This window comes from Ursus americanus, chromosome 2 (genome assembly GCF_024610735.1).
Source record: "Ursus americanus isolate L20-20 chromosome 2, mUrsAme1.1.p, whole genome shotgun sequence".
Classification (NCBI taxonomy): domain Eukaryota; kingdom Metazoa; phylum Chordata; class Mammalia; order Carnivora; family Ursidae; genus Ursus; species Ursus americanus.
This window is the reverse complement of record NC_142128.1, coordinates 43085295-43109068: the sequence shown is the minus strand read 5'-3', so window position 1 is coordinate 43109068 and position 23774 is coordinate 43085295. Positions and strand designations below refer to the sequence as shown.

Here is a 23774-nt window from a genome sequence, read left to right as displayed (position 1 = left end):
CCCAGGGCTGTAGGGACGGGGACAGGGGCACAGCTGACGTGGTCCCCATTACCCTGAAGGGACCAGGGAAGGAGCTGCCCAGATCAGGACTCCATCCGAGGACTTTGTACCCACAGGCTCTGGGACGGCCCGTGGAAGGGATCTCCCATCACTGGCTGGGAGCAGGGGAACAAGGCAATGCTGAGTGCTCTCTGGTCTGAGGGGCGCAGAGCAGGTCGGGGGAGCCCAGACGGGACGCGGTGACTTGCTGGAGGCCACACAGTGGGATGGGACAGCGGCGGTGAGGCGGGATTTCTCAGAGCTCCTTGTTAGGAGTCCAGACCCTGACTCTGGCTCTGCTGTGTGACCTCTGTGGGTGGTCCAAACCCTCAGGACTCTGGTCTCACACCCAGAAAGTGGGTTTAACGGCCACCAGGCTGACCACCTTGAGTGTGGGGCCCCGTGCCAGTCCTGGGGTCCAGCCTTGGCATCTGAGGCTCTGAGCAGCTGAAGGGGAACAAAGGGGGCAGAGAACGGGGCACCGGCCAGGGGTGAGTGATGGAGCTGTTCCCCTTGGGTCCCCGGGAGGACAGGGTTCTCAGAGGTTGTGGGAACCCATCCTGGAAGAAGAGGCCGGGCCTGAGCCTCTGTAGGTGGCCATTAGTCTGAGGCTGCTGAGCCGGGGCCAAAGGCGCGTGACCCTCTCCACCCCTGCCTGTGTGTGAGCGCAGGCCCAGGGCTGGCAGAGCCTCACAGGGAAGGGGGGCTATGGTGCTGGACCTGTGGGGGTGGGCTCGGTGCTGTGTGTGGGGGCAGGGCCGGCCTAGGCCACAGACAGAGCCCTGGGGCAATAGCACTAGGGACATGGCCTCATGTGCATTGGGGTGTGGGGGGACTACTTCCCAGGAGTGCTTTGTTCTCGTGCTCCTAGCTTCTCACTTAGACACTGACAGGGAAGTTCCTAGAAAATCAGAAAGGAAACGTGACTCGTGAAATGGTGTAAAGACAGAGGACAGGCCCAAAGCAGGAGAGGCCCCGCGTCCTTGGCTCTAGGATGTGACTCTGTGGCTGTCCATTGGCTGGCGCTGGCGAACAAGTTGGCCTGGGCTGAGTGGGACCCAGGGACGCAGGTCAGGAGTCCTAGGGGTGCAGGCTGGGGAGGGGAGACCATCCAGCTGGTTGTGAGCACAGGGACGGGGCCTCTCCAGCTCCGGGCCTCCTAGAGGGGGGCTGTTCCTACATTTATTCTGCAATTATTTCCTGAGGCCTTACTGCAGGAGCGAGGTAACAGGAGAGATGGGAATGGCTTGCTCTAGACTGGACAGTGAGTCCAGGAACTAACAGTCAGCCCCGCCCTTGGGGTGCGGAAGACCCTAAGTACTCTTCTGAGTGGAGCTTTTCCTCTTTTCTAGACTCTGAGTTCTGGTGTTTCCTCTACAACCTCATAGGCCCAGGGTGAGCCAGCAGAGAGGCGGCCGGCCATGGATACCTGCTCAGAAGACCCCCACCTGGGCGGGGCCTCTTGGCTCCTGGGATTCACCAGCCTTCTCCTCAGTGAGTGGCCCGGTATCCCTGGGAGGGAGAGCCGCTGGGTGGGCGGGAGGCAGGAGCCCCTGGGTGGGCGGGAGGCAGGAGCCTCTGAGCCGTTCAGGTCTTTGCTGAAGAACCAGAGAACCAGCTCTGTGATGACCGAGCACACGCCGTGCATTTGGTTCAGAGCCCGGGGTGAACGGAGGGAACAAAGGGAGCTGGTGGCTGAGGCCAGGCTGGGAACCCCGGGCCCTGGCTGCCTGGCTGCATGAACGGAACCCCTACCAGAGGGGAGGCTAGGAGAGCCCAGAGTGTCCTGGGGAGAGGGATGGAGGAAACAAGGGAGGGGCTGGGGGACCTAGGGGTGGGGATGGGCAGCCCGCCTGCGATGCCCAGGGGACCCGGCAGCCACTGCAGCTGCTATGTGCAGGAGGGGCCGGCCCAGAGCCCCTGTCTGAGCTGGAGGAAGCCGCTCTAGTCCGGCTCCTTGGGCAGGATGAGGTCCTGGAGTCCGATGACAATCTGTGTGCAAAGGAAGGAAAGGAGCCCCCAGAATTCAAGGCTCTGCGCCCACCTGCTGTGCGTAAGGGCGAGCCCAGAACAGGAGACTGCTGCCCTGGGCTGTGGGTGGGGGTGACCCAGGGAGGGGGCAGGAGGGAAGCAGAGGGGGCCCCAAAAGGGAACTGAATGACTGTTTTAACAAGAGCCCCATTTTCCCGTTCTTAATTCATCTGAGACCATCTGCTTATGTGTAACAAGTTAAATAAGAACGAAGAAGAAAACAGTCAGATCTCCAGTACTGTGAATTCTGCAAACAGCTTAGAAAGCTTTTATTGTCTGTAATGTTTGCTTGAGACCCCAGGCCCTCCGTGGCTGCAGGGTTTCTGGGAAAATCTGGAATCACAGGACATTTGTTAACAGGGAGATAAATCATTAGAAAAGAGCTTTGCTAGACCCTTTTAACGATACAACTTCCTGTCAGCAACATATCGCTTTCTTTTTTCAATTTTATTGAACTGAAGAAATATGAGGAATGACATTGAATTTCTTCCATAAGCGTCTGGGTTGTAAGATTGAGAACGATGAAAAGGAAGAAGGAAACAAAGGAAAGAAAAAGGAAAGGAGGGAGGCACAGAAGGGAGGGAAGAAAAGAGAGAGAAATGGACAAAACAGTATGTTGAAGGGTGAAAGTTAACTTTCATCCCACTTAAATAAGCTCTGACTCTCTTACTCACAGCCACCTGCCCCTGCCCTTGTGTCCCTCTCTGGGTTCAGCACCTTCTGCAGACCTGAGCGCTCTCCTGCCTCCCCCCCGTCTTGAGTGGGCTTCCCGCTTGCTCAGGCTGAGGCTCACCGTCCAGCTTCTGGGCAGCTCCTCCCCTGCAGCCTGAGGGCTGAGCCTCCTCTCTCCCGGGTTCCCCCCTATCCAGCAGGTGCTGGTTGACCCTCAGCTCGCCCCACGTCCCAGCCTTGCCAAAGCCCACCAAGTACTTGAGTCCCCTCTCCCAGGACAATAGCTTGGGGGTGAGACCCCAGAACTGCTTCCCATCTGACCAGACAGCAGGGCTGGGAGGGAGGAGCTCTGTGCAGGGCAGGGCACGGCAGGGGGAAAGCTGTAGGGCAGGTCCCTGCAGGGGAGGCACTGGGCTGGGGGAGAAGGAAGTTGGCTCCAGGTCTGACTCTGCACTGTGTGACCTAGGACAATTTCCCCCCTGAGTGACCCCTCCTCTGTGAAAGGCCCCCTCGAAGCCCTCCAGCTGTGACATCCTGGGATTGGGGGTCTCCACCTAGAAGGGACAGACTTGTGTCTACTCCGAGGTCTCTACTCTGTGTCTCCCTCCTGTCCTGTCCTGTCCTCGTCCTGCGTCCTGACAAGGACTGACAGTGGGGAGCCTGTTTGGGGCCCTTCAGAACCCAGAGCCCAGGCCTCTCGTTGTCATGTCCATGGCCCCCAAGGAGGGAGGAGATGCTCTCTCCAAGGCTCCCCTGCAATGCCCTGGCCCTCTGCGATCTCCGTCTCTGCTGCTGAGCTGGGACTGCAGAGCCCCTGCTGCAGGACCCCGGCTCCTGCCCGGGTGTGTGGACCCCGGTCTGCACGGCCCGCTCAGGACCACGAGCTGCAGCGGGGAGCTGCCGAGAAGCCGCTGGCGAGCAGCCTGGCCGGGGCCACGCAGCTGCTGCTGGAGTTCCGCAAAAACGCCCGCTCCTGTCGCCCTGTTCCCCTGGGGCGGACGCCTCTGACCCACGCGGGGGCACTGAGGGGGACGGCGTGGGCTCAGAATTCCTGGGGAGCAGCCCGCGGGCAGGGGCTGCCCTGGGGATGGATCTGCTGTCCCTCCAGAGCCTCAGGCACAGTCCCCCCTGTTGGAACAAGGGCCGCTTCTCTGACTCAGGGTTAGCATCCTGTGGGCACCAGACTCTGTGTATTTCCACACGAGACGAGCCCTGGCTGTGAGGACTGCGGTGGGGATGCGGTGGGGATGTGACAGGACACTGTGGTTCTGTGCATTAATTCATGAGGAAGCCCAGTCACAGGAAGAGTCGAAGTCCACCCTTCACGGGCCACCAGGAACCCCGATCGACTTATGCAAATGTCCTGTGTGTGCACGGGTCTAGCGTGTCTGCGGCCGCATAGAGAGGACACACATCTTCATGGCGCTGACTTTTGGGAGGGGGCAGCCCTCGAACTTCTGCTGGAATCAACCCCAGAATCCGTAGGATAGCTTTGGATGACACAGAACACTTCACAATCCCGAGACGACCCGCCGAGGGGAGCAGACATGCCCACACCGAGTCCCGGGCATGATAGACACCACTCTGCCCAGCATCTCGGGGGGCTCAGCCACCTGGTGACGGGGGATGTGACAGGGACCACGGAAGCCAGCTCTGTGGACACGGTCAGGAGTGTCCTCTCGCTCAGGAAGGCCCCGGCTGGACTTTACTCCCATGGCCACTTATGGGATCTCGCCATGGGTGTCTGTGTCCCGGGGGCCCATCCCTGATCCCAGGGGGAGCCCCCGACAGGGGCAGCTGGGGAGAGACGTGGACTCCATCCTGGCACCTGGGAAGGCCAGCTGGTCCCAGGTGTGCTAGGTCAAGAATCACCATCGTGAGGTCGTGAGGGCAGCTCACACGGATGGGAACGCCTTCCTCTCCTGACATCCTAGCACGCATTCTGGGAGGGCTGCACGGCTACTGTGTCCCCGTCCCAGAGGAACGCTGGAGGCAGGGAGGTCACTGCTCCCATCCACGGGCTCAAGGGAACGGAGGACCTGGTCTCATGCCTCCCGGACCCTCCCGTCCAGGGTGCCGACCGCCCTGCTGCACTAGACCTCCCGGTCTGAGACCCAAGCACGTTCCCTGTGCGTCAGACTCACACAGGACGCTGAAGTCAAGAAGGTTCTAGAAGGAAACGAGAGAGAATTGGGAGCACACTTTGATGTTGGGGGGTGATCTTTTCATGCCAGAGATAAACCAGTAAGCCTTAAACGATCCATACGTTAGCTTCATGAGGACAGTAGCAGGGCCATGAGTCCAAGACAATGGTGAAATGCAAACTGGAAACTATTTATATAAACTGCGATAGACAACAGGCTAATTTTCTTAAAATGGGTCTAGCTCCTGAATGTTAAAAAGAAAACCAGAATCATGGGGAGAGGACATGAGCAGACAGCTCACAGCGGCCAGAAAAGGAGATCAACATTCCTAGGACATGATGACCAGGTTCATGTACAGGAGAAATGCTCCTTAGAAGGTGACGTGATATAATTTTCCTTATCAATTTGGCAAAGATCAGAGAGTTCGGTCACTGTTGCTGGTGGGAACTCAGCATTATTGGGAGGAGAGCAGCTGGGGTCACTGTCAGGACGGCGGTGAGCGAGGTCTGTCGAAGCTGAGAGGGACCTGCCTTTGGTCTGTTAGACCCACCCAGTGGGTTGTCCCAGTGTCTCCACACCCACGTGTGCTGTCCACAGAACCGTGTGTGACACATGTACACGCACTCCTGGTACCTATGCACCTGTCTGTGTTGTATATACTCCCGTGTGCGACATCTACGCCCCCGTGTGTGATGCACACACACTCACATGTGACCGATATACACCCGAGTGTGATGTGTGTGCCCCACGTGTGACTATGTGTCCCCGCCTATAACATGTGTGCCCCCAAGTGTGATGCATGTGCACCTTGTGAATTCCGTGCACAAGTGTGACATATGTGCCCCGCGTGTGACTGACGTCCATCCGTGTATTCAGAGCGTCCAACCCCAGGCTGCTAAGCGGGACCGTGTTTGCAGCGACAAGAGCAACGTGACTGCCCGTCACACGTGGAGGGACCAGGGCCACGTGGGGCCGTGGGCAGCTGTCCATGAGGCTCCGCCCCGCAAGCAGTCTCAGGTGCAGCCCTGCCCAAGCCGCACAGAGACGAGGACGGAGCAGAGCAGCGGGCGGTGTGGGGTCGTGCACGAGGAGACACACATAGGCCCCTGTCAGTGCAGAGACCCCCTCTGGAGGGACACACAGGAACCTGGAACAGCACCTGCCTGTGGGAAGGGCAACTGGGCAGCGGGGCTCAGAGGTTGGGGAGAGGCTGCGTTTCCACCTCCAGCATCCCGCCGTTACTGGAAAGCACAATGTGCTTAAAATTCGAGAGTTTAAAAGCTGCTGAGTGTGGCTGAAATGAGAGCTTCTCATCCTCGGAATGGGGACAACGCTCTGCCACCTGCCGGATTCGGTGGGTTGTCCTGCTATCATTAGACGCTCAGAATCTGACAGAGCCACTGACACGTGGGGAATGGGGATCCCGTTCATGCGAACGTGTGGTCTCAGATGAGCGAGCAGCAGGTGGGTCCCGCTACCTGTAAAACCCACCGCCAGCCCTGACACAGTAGGGACAACGACAAGGAGACACTTCCTGTGGGCGCTTTCTCATGTGTCGTCACACTGAATCCCGGCAGGAGCCCCGTAGACACGCTCACCCCTTGTCCCCGGGGTTCCCACATGGGAGCTCCAGGCTTAGGCAGTTTAGGAAGTCACCCAAGGCTGTTCAGCCGGTAAAGAGCGGATCTGGACCTTGAACCAGGGTCTGTGTCACCCCAGAGCTCACACCTTGTGGACATCCTGGCCAAGAGCCCAGGCCTGGGTCCCCAGGACCCCTCACCGGGTCCACAAGGGGTGGGGGCTGCACTCCCTGGGCTCCTGCCTCAGTTTCCTACGGCCGAAACAAGACAGTGTACCTGGCACCTTAAACAACAGAATCTTACTGTCTCACGGTTTTGGAGCTGAGACACCAAAATCAAGGTTTTGGCCAATTTAATTTCTGATGAGAGGCATGGAGCGCCTTGCCAGGGGGACCCATGGCATTTGTGTCCTGACGTGCTAGGAGGGACCTGGTAACAGTGTTGTCCAGCCCGGCCCTGTACAGCTTGTGTGGGCCCAGTTGGGGCCTCATCCCTCCCTGGCTGTTGGCCAGAGGCTGCCGTCCATCCCTCCCCATGGGGGCCTCTCCACAGGGCTGCCCATAACACAGCCGACGGCGTCGTCACAGCGAGCAGGACACAGGGTGACAGCAAGACGGTGTCACCCTCGTGTAGGACCTGCTGTCCCTGAGGGCCGTCCATCACGTGAGCAGCACTCTGCTCCTCAGAGGCCAGTCCCGGGGGCGGCCCCTACTCCAGGGGCAGAGCTTGCCCGGCCTGCAGGCAGGAGGGTCTCTGCAGCCCTGTGAGAGGCTGCCTCCTGCACTAATGCACTTGGTATGGACCGAAAACATGCTTGTGCTTTGCTCCGACCTCTCCTGACGTTCCTGCTCGCGCTGCCGGGGGTCAGGGCACCGCAGGTGAGCAAGGTCGCAGGACCTGTTCAAGGGGACACATCCCTGGGACCAGGAGGGATCCCAGCCCCACCTCCCATTCATGGCTCTCTCCCGCCTTCCAAGAGTCTCGGGAGCACACGGGACGGATCTCATGAAGAAGATGGTTCTAGGGGTTCCTCCTTTATTCCTAACGAAAACCTCTCACATTTCCTGTGTCCTGTGCCCTAGGCGTCTGCGGCGCTCTGACCCAGAGCTCTGGAGTCCGTGGTTCCAGAGTGGAGGATTCTGGAATCCCAGTTTCTCTGAAGAGGATGCAGGGAGATTCTGTGTTGTTTCATGTGATCAGAAATGAAGAGTTACCCCCAGGAGTCAAGCTGGAGAAGATGTTTTGGGGCATTGCATTAGGGTCCCACTGGACAGCCATACTGCAGGTCGTTCCTGGGTCAGATGATCCAGAATGGTTCAACTTCCAGGACAAGTTTGAGAAGAGGGTCCATGTACTCAACATAACAACGCTGAAGATGGACAAGCTGACCCTTGAGGACAGCGGGCTGTACCGGGCTCGAGTCTGCTACAGTAACGAAACACAAACTGACCAGGATTTCCCCCTGACGGTCTATGGTATGTGGCAGCCCCTCCCCCAGCCCCATAGCTGACCTCCATCCTCTGTCCCTGGAGTGTCCAGGCACCCCGATGGCAGGATCCCTTACAGACCACAGCCTTCAGACTCGATCTTCTCCCCTGGAAGTAGATGCCGTGTGTTCAGCACAAACGCAGGCAGAGCTGAGGTTCACACCGGGGATGAATCACTTCTGTGCCTCAGGAGGGGAACACGGAGCGGGGGGAAATGGGGACTTGGCCATAACACTCACTGTCCCCATAGCACTCAGGGTGCTCAGTGTGACTGTCAGCTGTCTAGTGCTGCTGTAACAGGTGACTGACCTTCAGGGGCTGACCTCACCACCACCTGAGTGTCCTCCTGGGCTGCGGGGTAGGACTTAGACCCCAGAGGCTCAGCCATGAGGTCCAGGTGTTGGCAGGGCTGCTCCTCTCTGGAGGTTCTGGGGAGAATCCATTTCTGTTCCTGTCTCTCCTTCTAGTGGCGCCCGCATCCCCTGGCTCATGGCCCTTCCTCCCTCTTCACAGCCGGCACTGGAGGGATGAGTCCCTCTGGCCCTGCGTCCCTCCCTCCTCCCCTCCTCCCTCCCTACACTTGCAAGGACCTGTGATCACTTGGGGCCCATCTGGGAATCCAGACCTTCTCTGGTTTAGCGTCCGCTGGTTAGCAGCCTCAGCTTCCCTTTGTCATGGAACCTAAGACACTTGCAGGTTCTGAGGGTCAGCACGTGGACATGGTTGGGGACTCTCGTCACCTAGCAGGATGTGGAAGCCCACTTGTGGTTCTCCCTGCCCCGTCCCCTCGTCCTTCTCAGCACCGGCCCGAGGCAGCTCACTCAGACTCACGGGTCCGGCTCTAACCCTCCACAGACGTAGGAGACGTTCACAGGTCAGCCCTTCCTCAGAAGCTCAGTGAGCAGCTCTCTCTCCCCACACTCCCCCCTGCGCAGGGAGACGTCCTGCTCCAGAGAGAGTGGCCTGTGCCGCTCAGGTCTGAGAGATTCCCCAGACTGACTGTCGGTCTGTCCCTTGTGTTCCTGTGTAGACCCCAAGTTCAGTGCATGTTCCAGCCACACTGGTGGTGGCCAATCGTAGGGGCACCAATGTGTCCTGCAGCAGAGTCTCTCCCGATGGGAGCCCACGGTCCACATCCGGGCTCCCAGAGCTGCCCAATGACCATCTGCTCCATGGGCTGCGCAGTCCCAGGCACCATCCGAGCAGGAGAAGCAGGACTGGGGCCTGGACAAGGACAAATCCAGTCCCAAATTCTCGTGCTTCTAGTGGACGCCCACTTCTTACAATTAATTGGGTTTGGGATGGGGCGCTAGCATTTATTTTTTCAGGGGAGATTTTTAAGAATTGCTCCATCTAGTGAAATCACATAGAGCTGAACTCAGCGTCTCCCAGCCTTTTTGGCACCTGCTGTATATTTGGGTCTGTTCTGAGTTATCTGTAAACTGCAGGCATCATCCTTCGGGGGAGGAAGCCAGAGCGTCAGGGAGAATCCGCAGGAGAAAGCAGGAGCTGTGATGTTCTCCACTCACGTGAGCCTCTGTCCTCTTGTCTCTCCCACCACAGAGCCCGTGCCCCTTCCCCAGATCCGGGCCACGGTTCCATCCCTCACACCAGGCTGGTGCAATGTCACCGTGGAGTGTGACACCACGGGAACCAGGGAGAACCTGACTGTGTCCTGGGAGAGCGAGGGCCTCCCCAAGGAGCTGGAGCAGAGACCGGCCCCGGGACCAGTCCCCAACCCCTGGACCCTGGCTATGACCCTGCCCCTGAGCCAGCCCAGTGCCAGCCTCACCTGTGTCGTCCGCAACCAGGTGGACCAGAAAACTGCCACCAGGGTCCTTGGGGACGTCTGTGGCCACGGTGAGTGCATGCTGCCAGAGGGAAGGGGCTCTCCCTGAGCTCATGCGGCCATAGGTGAGGGTTCCCGGCTCCTGTCCCACCATATTTTAGTTATCACCTGCCACCGGGTCACCCCGTCCATGACACCGGCAGGCATACCTTATGCGCTTCTGCCCTTTCTTGTCCCTCCCCTGCTGCTCTCCTCCCCTCAACCCTGCTGGTCCAGTCAACACCAGCAGGTACCTCTCCCACCTTCATCCATCATCCCGTGAGTGTCTAGGGTAGTTTTCAGGAAAAGTGATTTGGAAGGTGTCAGCGTTCTGTGCCCTCTGAGGGGTCTTAGCCAGGAACTCCTGTAGGACGCAGGGCTCAGGGCTCCTCTGACCAATTCTGGCCTCAGGAATACGCTTCACACCCACCTGCTTGCTTGCATTCCCGAGTGTGTCCTGCTCTCACCTTCCAGCCTCTGCTCAGGCCCCTCCCTCTGCCCTCAGCCCCTCCAAGTCAGGGGTCCTCCACTCCCCCACTTATTCCCGTCCAGGGACCACTTCACTGCAGCTGCTTCGGGGCCCGTGACCCCTGCAGTCCCACAGAACGGCTTCTGGGTGCAGTTCCAGCATTAAGAGAGTTTGCACAGGGGCTCCTCAGCCTCAATGGCTCAGGGCCCTGCAGGAGCTGCCGCTGTCCTGCCCTCACACCTCATCTCCTCTAAGGAGCAGTCAGGGCCCCACACGGAGAGTGATGCTCTGGGCCAGAATTAGTCTCCTCTGTAGCCTGAACACTGAAGGGTAGGGGCCGTGTCTGCTTCTCCTTTGCATGCCTGTCCCACCCTCGGCCTCGGGAAGTCTGCTCCAGTCAGTGTGTCCCTGGATGAACGATGACCTGGGTCCCCGCCTGCCCCCTCGTCCTTCCACCCCCTCCTACACCAGCTGCGGGGGAACCTGGTGCCTCAGCATCTCTGATCCCAGAGGAAGCTCATGGCTCAGTGACCCACTGGGCCCTCTGGAGAGAGGCTCCTTCCTCCCTCTCATCCTCCTTCCCGGATCCCTCTGCCTGGTCCCTCTCCCTTCTGCCCCAGTGGGTGCTGGCAGCTCCCAGGGCTGGAGAGATGACACAGACATTCCTGTTCATGTATCTCCTTCCTGGAATGTCCCCCAACCCTGAATATCGGAGAATCTCCTACTCCTCCCTGAAGACCAGGTTTCTCCATCACCTCCTCCAGGAGGCCCTCCATGAAGACCTGGATGCAAGCTGTAAAGCTCTTGTGCCCTGGGATGGCTCTGGCTGGCTGCCTCTGGCATGTTCTCAGCCCTCCCCCCACTGAGGGTCTCCTCAAGGGCAGGCACCATGTCCCGTTCCTCTCAGCACCCTGGCCCCAAGCAGGAGCTCGCGCACTGGCTGAGGGAAAACACCTGCCGTGGTCCTCCCTCTTCAGCTTCTGACCAGGTCCCTTCAGACGTCTCTGTGTGCACGGCCACGGGCGTCTTCACTGCTCTCTTGCCTTAACCTTCCTCACTCTTTCTGTGTCATGGAAACATTTCTAACAGAACAGATCACTGCTGACCCCCTGCCAGGCATCCTGGTGGCTGTTGCGATCGTGCTGCTGATCCTGGGAGCTGGGCTGTACCTTCGGAAGAGACATGGGGAGAAGAAGAACGTGGACTCTGGGAGAGGCAGGTTGCACTTCTCCTTCCTGAGCCCAGACCCCTCCATCCCCCACTCTTCCTGGAGCTAGCTCTCTCCTGCATTTTGCGGCTCAGGGAATGTCCCGCAGGAGGCTGGCTGGTGTGGCCATGGCCGTGGGGTCATGGAGGGGGAGGGTCCAGGTTTCCAGGCTCAGACTCCAGCTCCGTCTGTGCATGACTCAGGTGCAGGATCGCAGGAGGACCACAAGGACCCGGATGGTGACATCCACTATGCAGAGCTGAGCCAGCGGGAGTCTGGAGACAGGAGGGACAGGGTAAGGCTGGGGGAGGGGGCACCTGGGTTCTCCCCAGTCCCTCTGTGCCTGGGTGTGTGTCTTCAATCCCAGTCATCTGCACGATCTGGCCTGGATGCCTCGGTAACCCTTTCCAGACAACGCGATATTCACTAAGAAAGTTCTCCTCGGGCCCCATGCAGTGCTGGGTGCTGGGGGAGGTCATGTCAGCAGCACTGGGTCTGTGTGGGTCCCTCTGGGCGGCTCTGTCCCTCAGCTGCTCCAGGAGCCCTCTCTCTGCATTCCAGGGTAGGGGTGCCCCTGATCTAGAAGAGGAGAAGCCTCTCACCACTGTCTACAGTGAGGTCCGCAGGCCAGGCCAGGCCACAGTTACGATTTAATGGGAAGAAGCAGGAGAATCCCGCCCTCCGGGGACACCTGTCTCGTGAGCATGACGCCTGCAGCTCGGGTCCTGCCTCCTCCACCTCTGAGGCTCTGAGCAGGGACTGGATGGACCCACCGTCAGTTATTTCTGTGCTAAATCGTTCCAAAAGGTCACCTTGAGACACACACAGGGGTAGATCAAGGGGGGAAACTGAGTAAACAAACCTGTTTCAGGACCACTCAGCCTCAGCTATGTGTCAACCCCAGACGGCCCCCGCTCTGCCCCTGGTCTCTACGACATCCAACTGCCTTTCAGACCCACAGCCCCTGGGACGAGCCCTGGTGAATTCCCAGTATCCCGCCTGGACCGTCTGAATACCACCCAGCGGTCAGTCCCGTGCTGAGAGCTATTCATGGACCCTGTGAGTTCGTAACCGTGAGCGCTGGCTGAGTGCCGCTCTGTGACTCGCACTGTTCTGACCGTTCTGCTCGCTGCTAACTCACTGGGTCCTCGGGGACTCTCTGTGAAGGGAATCTGAATGGCTCCATGACGCAGAAGACAAAATCTGGGTGGAGGGGACCTGAGATGTCCCTAACTCTCTCAGTGGATCTCATTCCTTCTACTGCGTCCCCATCCAGGTGGAGTGGAGAGGGACCCTCGTGTCTCTGGCACCTCCACTCCCTCTGCCATCTCACTCCCTTCCAAACTTCCACAGTCGTGGGCGTTAGTGGGATAGACCAGACCCTGGGTCCTGCTCGACTCTCCTCCAGGGGAGCCTCTCCAAGCCTGTCGGTCCTGCTTTCCTGATTTCTTTGCAAAAGTGAGCAGATAGAGCTTGTGTGAGGAACTCCCTCTCCTCTTCTCACTTCCCTTTCTCAGCTGCTCCCTGCGCTGCTCACAAGTGCTGCCCGTGCTCTGGGGCGTCCTGCGTTTCAGGGTCACGTCTCCCTCACTAGCCTGCAGGCAGCCCGAGGCCAGAAGCTTCGCCTTGTTCTCCGTCCCATCCCCTGTGTCGCAGACAGAGCTGCTTCCTGGTGGCTGTTCAGTAACTGTTGCTGGAAGATGAGACACATTTGCTCAGAAACCATTTGTCCCTCATCTGGGCTGCAGGAGAGCCCACCCAAGCCCCCTGTCAGATCTCCTGAAGTTGAACATCACTGTCCCTGCAGACGACCTGCTCAGAGCTGCCCGCTGGTTCTGCAAGACAAGCTGCCAGGATCTCCTGTGATCCGACCCGCTCCGTGTGCATCCAGCCGCGGGAGCTCAGCTGTGCTGTGATCATAGCTGCCAGGATCGTGTCTCCGTCCGTCTGTGCTCACGCTGATCTCCCGTGGCGATTCCACCACGGCGATGTGACCAAGTGAGAAGGAAGTAGCAGGTGCACTAGATGTCCCTGCACAGAAAAACACCAGAAAGTGGATTGTAAATCCATGAAAATCAAGGGTCCTGACATCATGGTTTAGCTCCTAGGGGTCCAATCATTTGAGGGAACATCAGCATATCCCTTCAAAGTTACTTCAGTTTCTGGTTATCTGACGTGTATAACTGTCTGTTTTCCACATTTTACATAATGAACTTGGATGATTCTCATAATAGAAAAACTCTTATTTTTCAAATCTGTATGTCTCAGCAGGCAGAGTGAATCCAGTGGGGTGTCCAAGGATTCAAAGGAAGGAGGTGCCCTGCGGGGAACACAGGTTGACCACGTCACACTGCCTGGTAGGAAACAGGAAAGAGCAGGTGTGACCAGGATGTGGGTCCCACAGTGATGGACTCCCTGAGCAGCAGCTGGTTCCCCTCCCAGATCCTGAGGCTCCAGGTCGCCCACTCCTGGGTGGAGGGGCAGGTCAGAGGGCAGCTCCGGGGTGGCTGTGGCGGGGCGTGCAGGAGGCAGGTGTGAGGGAGGCAGGTGGGCAGCAGGGGACTTGCTGGTATCAACATCCTGGTTTCTCCAGAGTCTTGAAGGGTTGAGGAGAGAAGGGGGGACTAGGGTCTGTCTGGGACGCCCTCAAACTCCCCGGGATGGGGAAACCACCTCAAACCTCTCTAAGGAAAGGCAGGTATTTGCCCTGCTCCGGGGGCCGAGGCTGAGATCACCACCCCCCCCCCCCCGAGTGGCTCAGGGTCTCACTTTCCAGAGTCCGGCTTTGTCCCCGGAGCTGTGTCTGCAATCTCAGCCCCATGTGTGCACCCCTTCCCCACCCCCCAGCCTGCCTGTGTCCTGGCTCCCAGCTGAGGAGGGCGTGTGAGTGGGTGAGGGGCCAGGACAGCCTCCCGTGGCCCCCGTATTCGGGACAGCTGGGCTGTGACACCATCTATGGGGGGGGGCAGGATAAGGGGACTTTCCCTTCTTATCTGCCTGTGACCTTTCCGCGTGGTTAGAGCTGTTTTTAGTCTCTTGTGGGGTGGGGGCCCAGCAGGTGGCCTCGTGTGAACCAGGCTTCCACTTGGTGACCTGGACCCACCCTTGTCCCCACAGCTCCTCATGGTGCAGAGAGGGCCTGGGCTCTGCAGTCAGACCCACTGGTCACTCATTCTGCTTCTGCCCCGAGTTGGCTCTAAGATTCTGGTCGTGGCAGCAGAGAGATCGCACACTCTCCTGTGCTCCCTCCCCCTCTCGCTCCACACAGAAGCAGATACTGAGGGAGCCTTTACAAAAGCTCAGGTCCCCCCGCACATCAGTGAGAGAAGTAGGGCCACCATCGTCGCTACACAAGCAAAGGGCGTGAGCTCAGTTCATGCCGAGAAGAGTCAGATCAGGTGCACGACTCGAGCGAGGCTCGTCCTCACTGGGAAACACACACATGCAAATTGGAAACTCTGGTCACCGTATTTGCTGTCAAATGATCACACTTGTGTGCGTTGTGTTGGAGTTCCGAGTGCAGTGACAGGGGTGGGACAGCCTCTCTCCTGTCTCCCTGGCAGCTGCTTAAGGAGGAGAAACTCCTGGCGGTCGTGTGACCTGTCAGAGACCGTGAACCATTTCACACGCTGCCCCCTGAGTGTCCTCCCCCATCCGAATCTCTTTCCTCTTCTACCCACAAATGATGGAGCTCCAGACTCGGGTCCCGGAGCCTGTGGGGGAGGGAGGGTTAGCCCACAGGGAGCCCAGCTGGGGTTTTTCTTGGAGAAGCAGCTGCATCCAGGCTGTTCCTCTGTCCCCAGAGCTCTGCCCCTGTTGTGCCCACACAGCGTCTGTCCCCAGTCTCAGAGAACTGTGAGCATGGCAGCATGAGGACAGCCCCGGCAGCCACCTGTGCCCCCAGCAGATCCGGGTGTGTGCTCTGGGCTGCCCACAACCACGGGGGCCAGACGTGCCCCAGAGAAAGGGGGCAGGTGTCCCTGCCTCGGCCACGGGGACGTCACCTTACCTGCCCCTGCAACCAGGCTGCACGGTGTCCCCCGTGCTGGGGAAGGACAGGGGCGTGGCTGGGGCCAGGTGGGTCTCCCAGGGATGTCCTTTCTGTCCTTCAACTCTGGCACATAAGACGCTTTCCTGGGAACACGACGTGAGTCCAGCAGACTTGGGCAGGGCCGGCTCGTGATGAACTCATTTTTATCAAGAGTCAAAGTTGACGGAAATAAGGGAGCTACTACTGTCGATTATTTCAAAGAATAATTTTTAGGGCTTCTGGGGGCTCAGTTGATAGAACATCTGATTCTTGATCTCAGGTCTGGATTCCTCGGTTGTGAGTTCAAGCCTCACGTTCGGTGGGGAGCACACTTGAAATAAATACATCAATAAATAAAGGTATAATATTTAAAACAATCGAAGGACATGATATCACATCCTCATATTTAAGTGCAGTTCTCTGTAAGTCTGCGAGGGGAAAGGTCTTGGACATATATTTGCACGTTTCCTAGAGGCAGGACACAGGACTGTTGGCAGAAACCACCAGAATGCAGAGCCCTTCCCAGCCTTTCATGGGATCGGATTTGGTCCTTTTCCGTGTGTCCTGTGAGTTCCAGGAGGGCACTTGGAGCGTGAACGCCAGGAACACGGATCCTGTAAGGATTGTGGCACCAACGTCTCTCCAGTGGTTTTTCTCCATTTTCCTGTGACTGGAACTCCATCTCCTTCTCAGAGTAAAGAGTCTCTTCTGTAGTCTGTGAGATATCCCTTCCTAAATTGCTTAAGTATCAGTCAGACAGACAGACAGACAGGAGTGGGGCGGCTGGCAGACCCACAGGTACACACATCGCCTGTGTGGTCATGTCCCCTGTGGATGGTGTTCAGTCTCTTTCTGTTCCCCTTCCTGCTGTTTCCCTGTCCCCTGTGCTGCTCTTGTTCCCCGGATGAAAGAAAATGCCCAGGAGCCTCTGTGTGGAGGCTCCTCCCCCTTCCCTGAAGCATCTGTGCTTTTGTCTCCGTCCAGCCTGTGGGCTTCCCTAGGACAACGACTTAGCTTCCTGTCTCTGCTTCCCCTGCTGCACACAGTTTGTGCTCATGACCTGTGTGTGCAGATGAGCTGAGGTGGGAAGGCTTCTTGCAGGAAGTCTCTAGCGGCAGTTTGGTCCTCGGCCACCAGGTGGCGCTGGTGTCTGCTCTCAGGGCCTGGAGGGAGGATGCTTTGGGGGCACAGGTGCTGCCCAGGGGGGCGGGGCTACGGAACCTCTCCCTTTGCCCCCAGACCCACCACAGGGGCAGGTCGGGGTGGTCAGCGCCAGAGAACCTGGGAGTGGCTGGCAGGTCAACAGGGGTAGAGGTACAGACCTAATGGTGCAGCCAGGAGTCAGGGATTAGGAGGCCAGCCTGGAAGGTAGGAGCCCAGGTGAGCAATCCCGGATGAGGTCCTGATGTAGGAGGGTGCAGACTCGGGTTAGGGCGGGGGATCTGGTGGTCCAGATTGTAACTGGGTTGGGTCAGCGTTCTTTGGGACTGGGCCTGGGTTGAGATACCGTAAGGAATGGGGGAACCCTTGAGGGTCCTATGTCTGAGATCCGAGCTCGTGATCCAGGTGTCTGGGGTGGAACAGCCTCAGGAGGAGAGAGGGGCCCCCACCCCAACCCTTGAGACGGAGCCTGAGACGTGAAGGCAGATTGCCCAGGGAGGTGAGATGGGACAGGGTTTCCTGGGGTGACAGGTCATTTGGGGGACACACCTGGCCCCTGAGAGAATGTTTTGATCCCTGGAAGTGGAACCTGCCTCGAAGGACAGAGAAAAGTCAGAGCACACCAGCTCCCCAGTGAGGTGTGTGTCACCCTGTCCCTCCCTGCCTCCTCACCTCTCTGGGCGGCGTTCTTTTCTCCGGAGTGGATGGTCACCGTTTCAGGCAGGTGGAGACACTCTGAGAGGATGAGTGGGGTGCAGGGAACCCTGAGGCACTTCCCGCCTGGTCCCCACCTGGAGCACTCACAGCTGCAGCTCCTGCCTGATTCCCCCTCCAGGCTGTGTGACCTGGGCAAGTCACCCAGCCTCTCTGTGCCCCTGATTTGTGCTGAGCCCTGTGAGGAAGCTGATGGGACTGACCTCAGCAAGCTGTTCACAGGATTAAATCAAAAACCACATGAATTGGAGCCTAGCATTATGTACTCATCCAGTAATACCTAATTTCAAAGGTAGTCTGGGGCACCTGGCTCACTCAGACGGTAGAACATGCGATTCTAGATCTGGGGGTGGTGAGTTCGAGCCCCCATTGGGCTAGAGTCTACTTCAAGAAAAAGCAGTCAGAAGTTTTCTTAGCTTAAATTTTTAAAAATTAACCACACAGAGGAAATAAATTGTTCCGTGTTCTCTCTGGCAGGGACCTCCTGATGACGGAGCTCATGTTGTACATGTAGGATTGAAAATTGGAGCAGATGTTTCCAGATTCAAAGTCTCCCTTCCACCTGTGTGTCCCACGGCCCCTCTGCTCCAGTGGAGCCCATCCTACTTTCTCACTGTTCACAGTGGCTACTGGGTGTCCTCAGAGCTACACTGTATGGGTGACATCGATACATCAGTCCTTTATGGACCGCTAGGCAACGTCAGTGCAAACGTGTGTCCTGACCTCAGAAATGTCCACAGCGAGGACACCCAAGCCCAAGGGATCCTGACGAGCAGGAGCCATCAGTCCTGTGCAAAGACAGTAAGGCCTAGGGGCGCCGGGGTGGCTCACATGGTTAAGCATCTGCCTTTAGCTCAGGTCATGATCTCAGGGTCCTGGGATCAAGCCCGCCATTGCCATCGGGCTTCCTGCTCAGTGGGGAGCCTGCTTCTCCCTCTCCCTCTATAGCTCCCCCTGCTTGTGCTCTCTCATTCTCTCTGTCAAATAAATGAATTTAAAAAAAAAAAAAAAAAAAAGGCCCAGAGCTGGGATTTGAGGCCCGATAGCAGGTCTGCCTCTAGAATCCGAGTTTTAACCACTAGGCGATCCCACCAACATAGCCTGTTTATGGAGTGCTTACTGTTGTGCTCGGTGCTGGGGGTACACAGTGAACAAAATCAATCCCCAGGCTTGTATTTTGGGGAGGACCCTGGAAATAAGCCAGTGACCAAGTAGATATAAGATCAGTGGCCAGTGGGACAAACACAAGAAGCAGAGTCAGGCAGGGGAGCTGCTGTTCTAGATGGGTCACTCTGGGGAGGTGGCAGAGGCTGAGTAGGGGTGAGTGGGAACCGTGCAGGTCCGTGGAAGGACGTTGCAGGCAGAGGTGACGTGAACCAAGGCCCCGAGCTGGGAGCCTGCTCACAGTGCTGGAGGAGCTGCCCCGGGCTCGGGGCTGCAGGGCAATGAGGGGAGCAGCAGGGAGAGGGGTTGGGGAGGCGGCCTGAGCCCCCGGGAGCACCGGGTTCATCTAGGAGGGATGGGGGTCCGCAAAGCATCCTGAGCGGGGCAGGGGCAGGGCGTGAGGCTGGTGGAGAGGCCCAGGTGGCCGTGTGTGGAGGACACGGGGCAGGGCTGGACGGGGAGGGTGCAGCCTGGGAGAGGACCCGGCGGAGGGGCTGCTGGTGGCTCGGCCTCGACTCAGAAGCGGGCGATCTGGAGCCAAAGAGCTGGGCTTCGAATGCGGCCCTGCCCCCTCCTACCTCACGGGCCTGGACAGTGTAGCCAGAGGAGCTCCAGGTTCTCGATGGGAAGAATGGAGACACGGAGGAGGGGGTGTGACGGGGGGATTGTGAAATACTTTGGAATCGACAGGCCTTGCTGATGGGTGAGATGTGGGTATGGGAGGAGGGGAGGTCGGACGTGGCCCCCAGGATCCGAGCCTGGGAACCGGGCAGAGTGATGGTGCCTACAAGGGCATTCTGGAGCTTACAGGGGTCTCCTGGGGTGGGGTGACCTCACCGGCCCCGCACAGGCCCAGGGACTCCCCCAGCGACTCCTGCAGCAGCCCCACATCCCCACTGTGCTGAGAGCTTGGACGCGGGGACGTCCAGCCCTGTGTCCAGGGACATGCAGGGAAGGGGGGGAAGAGGAAAGTCAGCCTCACGGTGTCTGGTCCGAGAGCACACACCCCCGGCCGCGGACTGAGTCCCTGCACCTCCAGGAGGGTTTCCAGCCTGAAGCCCGCTGTCCACATGGAAGCCACGCTGCCCAGCGCAGGTCTTCGGGCTCAGGGTCATGAGCTCTCTGCCCACCAGGGAGCTGAGTACAGGTGGGATGGAAGTCTCTGGAAGAGCCCTAGTGTAAGAGAAGCCACCCCACCCTGAGCGCTCCGGGTCTACCCAGCAAGCCCCCTTTGTGGGAGGAGACCCTGTGAATGGCAAGGGGGTGTGCTTGGGCTCCTGGGTTGACACCCGTCCCCAGACAGGGCAGCCTTATTACAGACGAATAACCCAGCATATTAGTTTGTGTGCCATTCCTGACATCACTGTGTCAGCACGGGCATCACCACCTGCTGCACGTTAGTGAATATTGTAGTAATTTCCAGCATGCGGACAAGGAGTCCTGAGCACAAGTCAGGATTGAGAGTCTCCCCTGGGGCTGCAGGACCCTGTGGGGACTTGGGTGTCATCCCTGAACTCGGGGAGAGAAAGAGGAGCCACGGAGGACCCACGGGTTACTCCAGGCCAGAGAAGGGTAAGTATCAGGGTGTGGGAATGGGGATGGGAAGGGGGGTCAAGAGACAGGAGGAGGGCAACCAGCACTCACGGAAGGTTGATCTGAAGGCTCAGAGATCTTGATCACCAGGTTACAGATGAGGGTGCTGGGTTCCTTAGGATTAGTGACTCGTCCAAGGTCACACAGCTCATCATGACACCCATGCCCTGATGCCCACTCCCAGTCTCCAACCAGACAACACATGGCCTCGCAGACCCTGTGGTCTGGGTTCTCACAGACACGGGCTCCCTCCTCTTCTCCCAAAGTCTCCCTCCCATCAAACCCAGGACCCCTGCAGCCCTGGGGCAGTGCTGAGTGCAGCCCCCCTCGGCCACGTTGTTCAGCTCTGGCTCAGCCCCTCTCCCCGAGGGTGCAGAGGGAGCAGCGCTATGTCTGCAGGAGCTGACTGTGGAGGGGGGCTTTGGCACCACATTTATTCTGTCCTCTCAGCGCACCTGCCGAGCCGGCCCATCCTGCGTGCAGATGAGGCTGCCGTAGACCTGCCCAGCACCGCTCGCGGTGGCAGCAGGAGGGGCAGCTCCGTCTCTCTTCCCAGAGCCCGGCCGCCAGCACACTGGGCTCCTGGAGACAGACCCACTGTGTGCCCTCAGCCCGGCCAGGCTGCTGGGAGGGAGACGGGGAGCCACCCAACCTGAGCCCTGCAGGCCGGTCCAGGGGGAGGGCTGGTGAGAGCAAGGAGCCCCCGCTCTGCTTATTGAAGGGGAGAGTTCAGATTCAAGGTGGGAAAGAAGTACAGTCACAACTGCTCTTGGGAGTCCTCTGGACATGGCCACATTGCAGACGGACACGCCACGGACAGCGAGCTTTCCTGCTGCTTCCAGAGAGCCTCCTTTCCTGGCTGATGAGGAGGTGGGCTGGTGTTGGGGGTCCAGGCTGAGGGAAAACCGCGTCCTGCCCGAGGACCCATCAGGCTCCCCGCAGACAGGGGCGAGCTGGAGGTGGCCCTGGCCGCTGGGCGCTGGTGTCACGCCTCCTTCCCAGCTCCGTGGCCTGGGGTGCAGGGGGTCCTGTGAACTGAGCCACAGGTGGGTGTCTGCCCCATGGGGACCGGCAACACTGGAGACGGGGCTCCTGCTGCTAAAGAGCCCCCGGGAGCGCTTAGCAGCACCCCGTGGGCTGGGGGCATGGGCAGAGCAGGGCGATGGGCCAGGGCCCCAGGAACCCACAGCTCCCAGCGTCCACCTCCAGCTCACTCCAGGGCCGCAGTCTTCGAACAGAGCACAGATGCTTCTCAGGTTCAAGTGCTCGTGTCCACTCTCTTCTTGTGTTTGAGGTCATTACCTGAACCTCAGTCCTACAATGTGTCTACGCTGTGTCTCCGCCAGACAGCAAGATGGCTGGCACAGACGTGTCTTTGCTCTGAGACCTGATGGGCTGTGCATGGTCCTGAAGACGTGGGGCACTGCCCAGGATGGGATAGGCTGTGCCCTTACTTGGTGACAGCATACCCCTGACTTCTCAGGGCCCCAAGGGAACCCGCAGAGAGCAGCTCTCCCTCCCTTCCCCAGAAGCTGGGCGGAGCCCTCGGGTGGAGTGTCTGTCCCAGGGCAGGAGCTGGGCAGGTCTGGTTGCCTGGGAAGCCACTGCGGGTTCAGAGGTGGCAGCAGATGGTCACTGGGGCCGCCCGAGGCACACCTGTCCTCAGTAAACACTGCTGAACGGACACCAGTGATGGCTGCCACGCCCAGATTAGGGGAAAGCTGCTGGTCTTACCAACACATATATGACTCCACCCTGTCCTCACAGGCAGGGTTGGGACAGGGGGAGGCAAAACACTCCCCTCTCAGCTGCCCACCCTGCACCTGCACTAGCCTGACGGTGGGGCCACCTGCCTCCCCTGAGCACAGGATCCCAGGCCCCCATCAGAAGGGGGAGGTCAAGAGCCAGACTGGGGCAGGACAGTGTAGGCAGCTGGGCCCTATGAGCTGCCTCTGGAGGGGTCAGCACACGTGATGGGGACAACAGGACAGAAGGGTCTTACCCCAGGGAGCAGAAGCAGGTGCACAGGCTGGGGCTGGGGCGACCTCTCTCAGGTCTGTAAGGGTTGGAGCTGGCCTCCTCTGAATGGGGAGCTATTTCCCAGTTAACTCTCCTGCCGGGGCTCCTCCTCCCCTCTGTGTCCCCGCGGAGGGGCTCAAAAGTCCACGGCACAATCCAGGGGCTGTGAATGGGGATCCACAGAGCCTGGGTCAGGCCGGGCTCCCTCCCCTCAGTGTGGCTTCTCCAGGTGGGTGGGACTCGGGTCTGGAATTACCGGAGCCCTAGAGCTGTAACGAGTCCCAGGGGCTGCCCCAGCATGGAACGTGAGCTGGGTGACCCTCCAGGGTCCCCGGCCGGCAGCTGCTGGGGGCTCCCTCCTGGGCCCTGTGCCCAACCCCAAGCTGTGGTTTCCACAAGCAAACAGTCCTCACCCTGAGAGGACTCTCCCAGGGCTGTAGGGACGGGGACAGGGGCACAGCTGACGTGGTCCCCATCACCCTGAAGGGACCTGGGGAGGAGCTGCCCAGATCAGGACTCCATCCGAGGACTTTTTACCCACAGGCTCCGGGACGGCCCATGGAAGGGATCTCCCATCACTGGCTGGGAGCGGGGGAACAAGGCACTGCTGAGTGCTCTCTGGTCTGAGGGGCGCAGAGCAGGTCGGGGGAGCCCAGACGGGACGCGGTGACTTGCTAGAGACCGCACAGTGGGATGGGACAGTGGCGGTGAGGCAGGATTTCTCAGAGCTCCTTGTTAGGAGTCCAGACCCTGACTCTGGCTCTGCTGTGTGACCTCTGCGGGTGGTCCAAACCTTCAAGACTCGGGTCTCACAACCAGAAAGTGGATTTAACGGCCACCAGGCTGACCACCTTGAGGGCGGGGCCCCTGGGCCAGTCCTGGGGTCCAGCCTTGGCATCTGAGGGTCTGAGCAGATGAGGGGGAGCCCAGGGGGCAGGGAACGGGGCACCGACCAGGGGTGAGTGATGGAGCTGCTCCCCTCGGGTCCCCGGGAGGACAGGGTTCTCAGAGGTTGTGGGAACCCATCCTGAAAGAAGAGGCCAGGCCTGAGCCTACGTAGGCGGCCGTGAGTCTGAGGCTGCTGAGCCTGGGGCCAGAGGCGCATGTCCCTCTCCACCCCTGCCTGTGTGTGAGCACGGGCCCAGGGCCGGCAAAGCCTCACAGGGAAGGGGGGCTGTGGCGCTGGTCCGGTGGGGGTGGGCTCGGTGCTGTGGGGGGGGGGGGGCAGGGCCCTGGGGCAACAGCAGTAGGGACATGGTCTCATGTGCATTGGGGTGTGGGGGGGACACTTCCCAGGAGTGCTGTGTTCTCCTGCTCTTAGCTTCTCACTTAGACACTGACAGGGAAGTTACTAGAAAAACAGAAAGGAAACGTGACTCGTGAAATGGTGTAAAGACAGAGGACAGGCCCAAAGCAGGAGAGGCCCTGCATCCTTGGCTCTAGGACGTGACTCTGTGCTGTCCATCGGCTGGCGCTGGTGAGCAGGGCGGCCTGGGCTGAGTGGGACCCAGAGACCCAGGTCAGGGTTCCTAGGGGTGCAGGCTGGGGAGGGGAGACCACCCAGCTGGTTGTGAGCACAGGGACGGGGTCTCTCCAGCTCCGGGCCTCCTAGAGGGGGGCTGTTCGTACATTTATT

At 59.2% G+C, this 23774-nt stretch overlaps 1 protein-coding gene across 1 annotated transcript; it reads left to right on the top strand.

Moving 5' to 3' along the window:
- Window positions 1-1416: 1416 nt before the first annotated feature.
- Window positions 1417-13826, top strand: LOC123783489 (uncharacterized). Its single transcript, XM_087855295.1, has 6 exons — window positions 1417-1533; window positions 7549-7941; window positions 9517-9813; window positions 11340-11465; window positions 11661-11752; window positions 12019-13826. The coding sequence occupies exons 1-6, from the start codon at window positions 1461-1463 to the stop codon at window positions 12109-12111; spliced, it is 1074 nt and encodes a 357-aa protein (XP_087711421.1). The 5' UTR covers window positions 1417-1460; the 3' UTR covers window positions 12112-13826.
- The last annotated feature ends 9948 nt before the right edge of the window (window positions 13827-23774 follow it).

What these genes read in the sequence shown, in the direction of transcription:
- LOC123783489 (XM_087855295.1), top strand. Translation starts at nt 1,461, where the DNA reads ATGGATACCTGCTCAGAAGACCCCCACCTGGGCGGGGCCTCTTGGCTC. An exon ending in TTTCCCCCTGACGGTCTATG is followed by an intron (nt 7,942 to 9,516) that starts GTATGTGGCAGC and finishes CTCCCACCACAG; the next exon opens with AGCCCGTGCCCCTTCCCCAG. An exon ending in GAACGTGGACTCTGGGAGAG is followed by an intron (nt 11,466 to 11,660) that starts GCAGGTTGCACT and finishes TGCATGACTCAG; the next exon opens with GTGCAGGATCGCAGGAGGAC.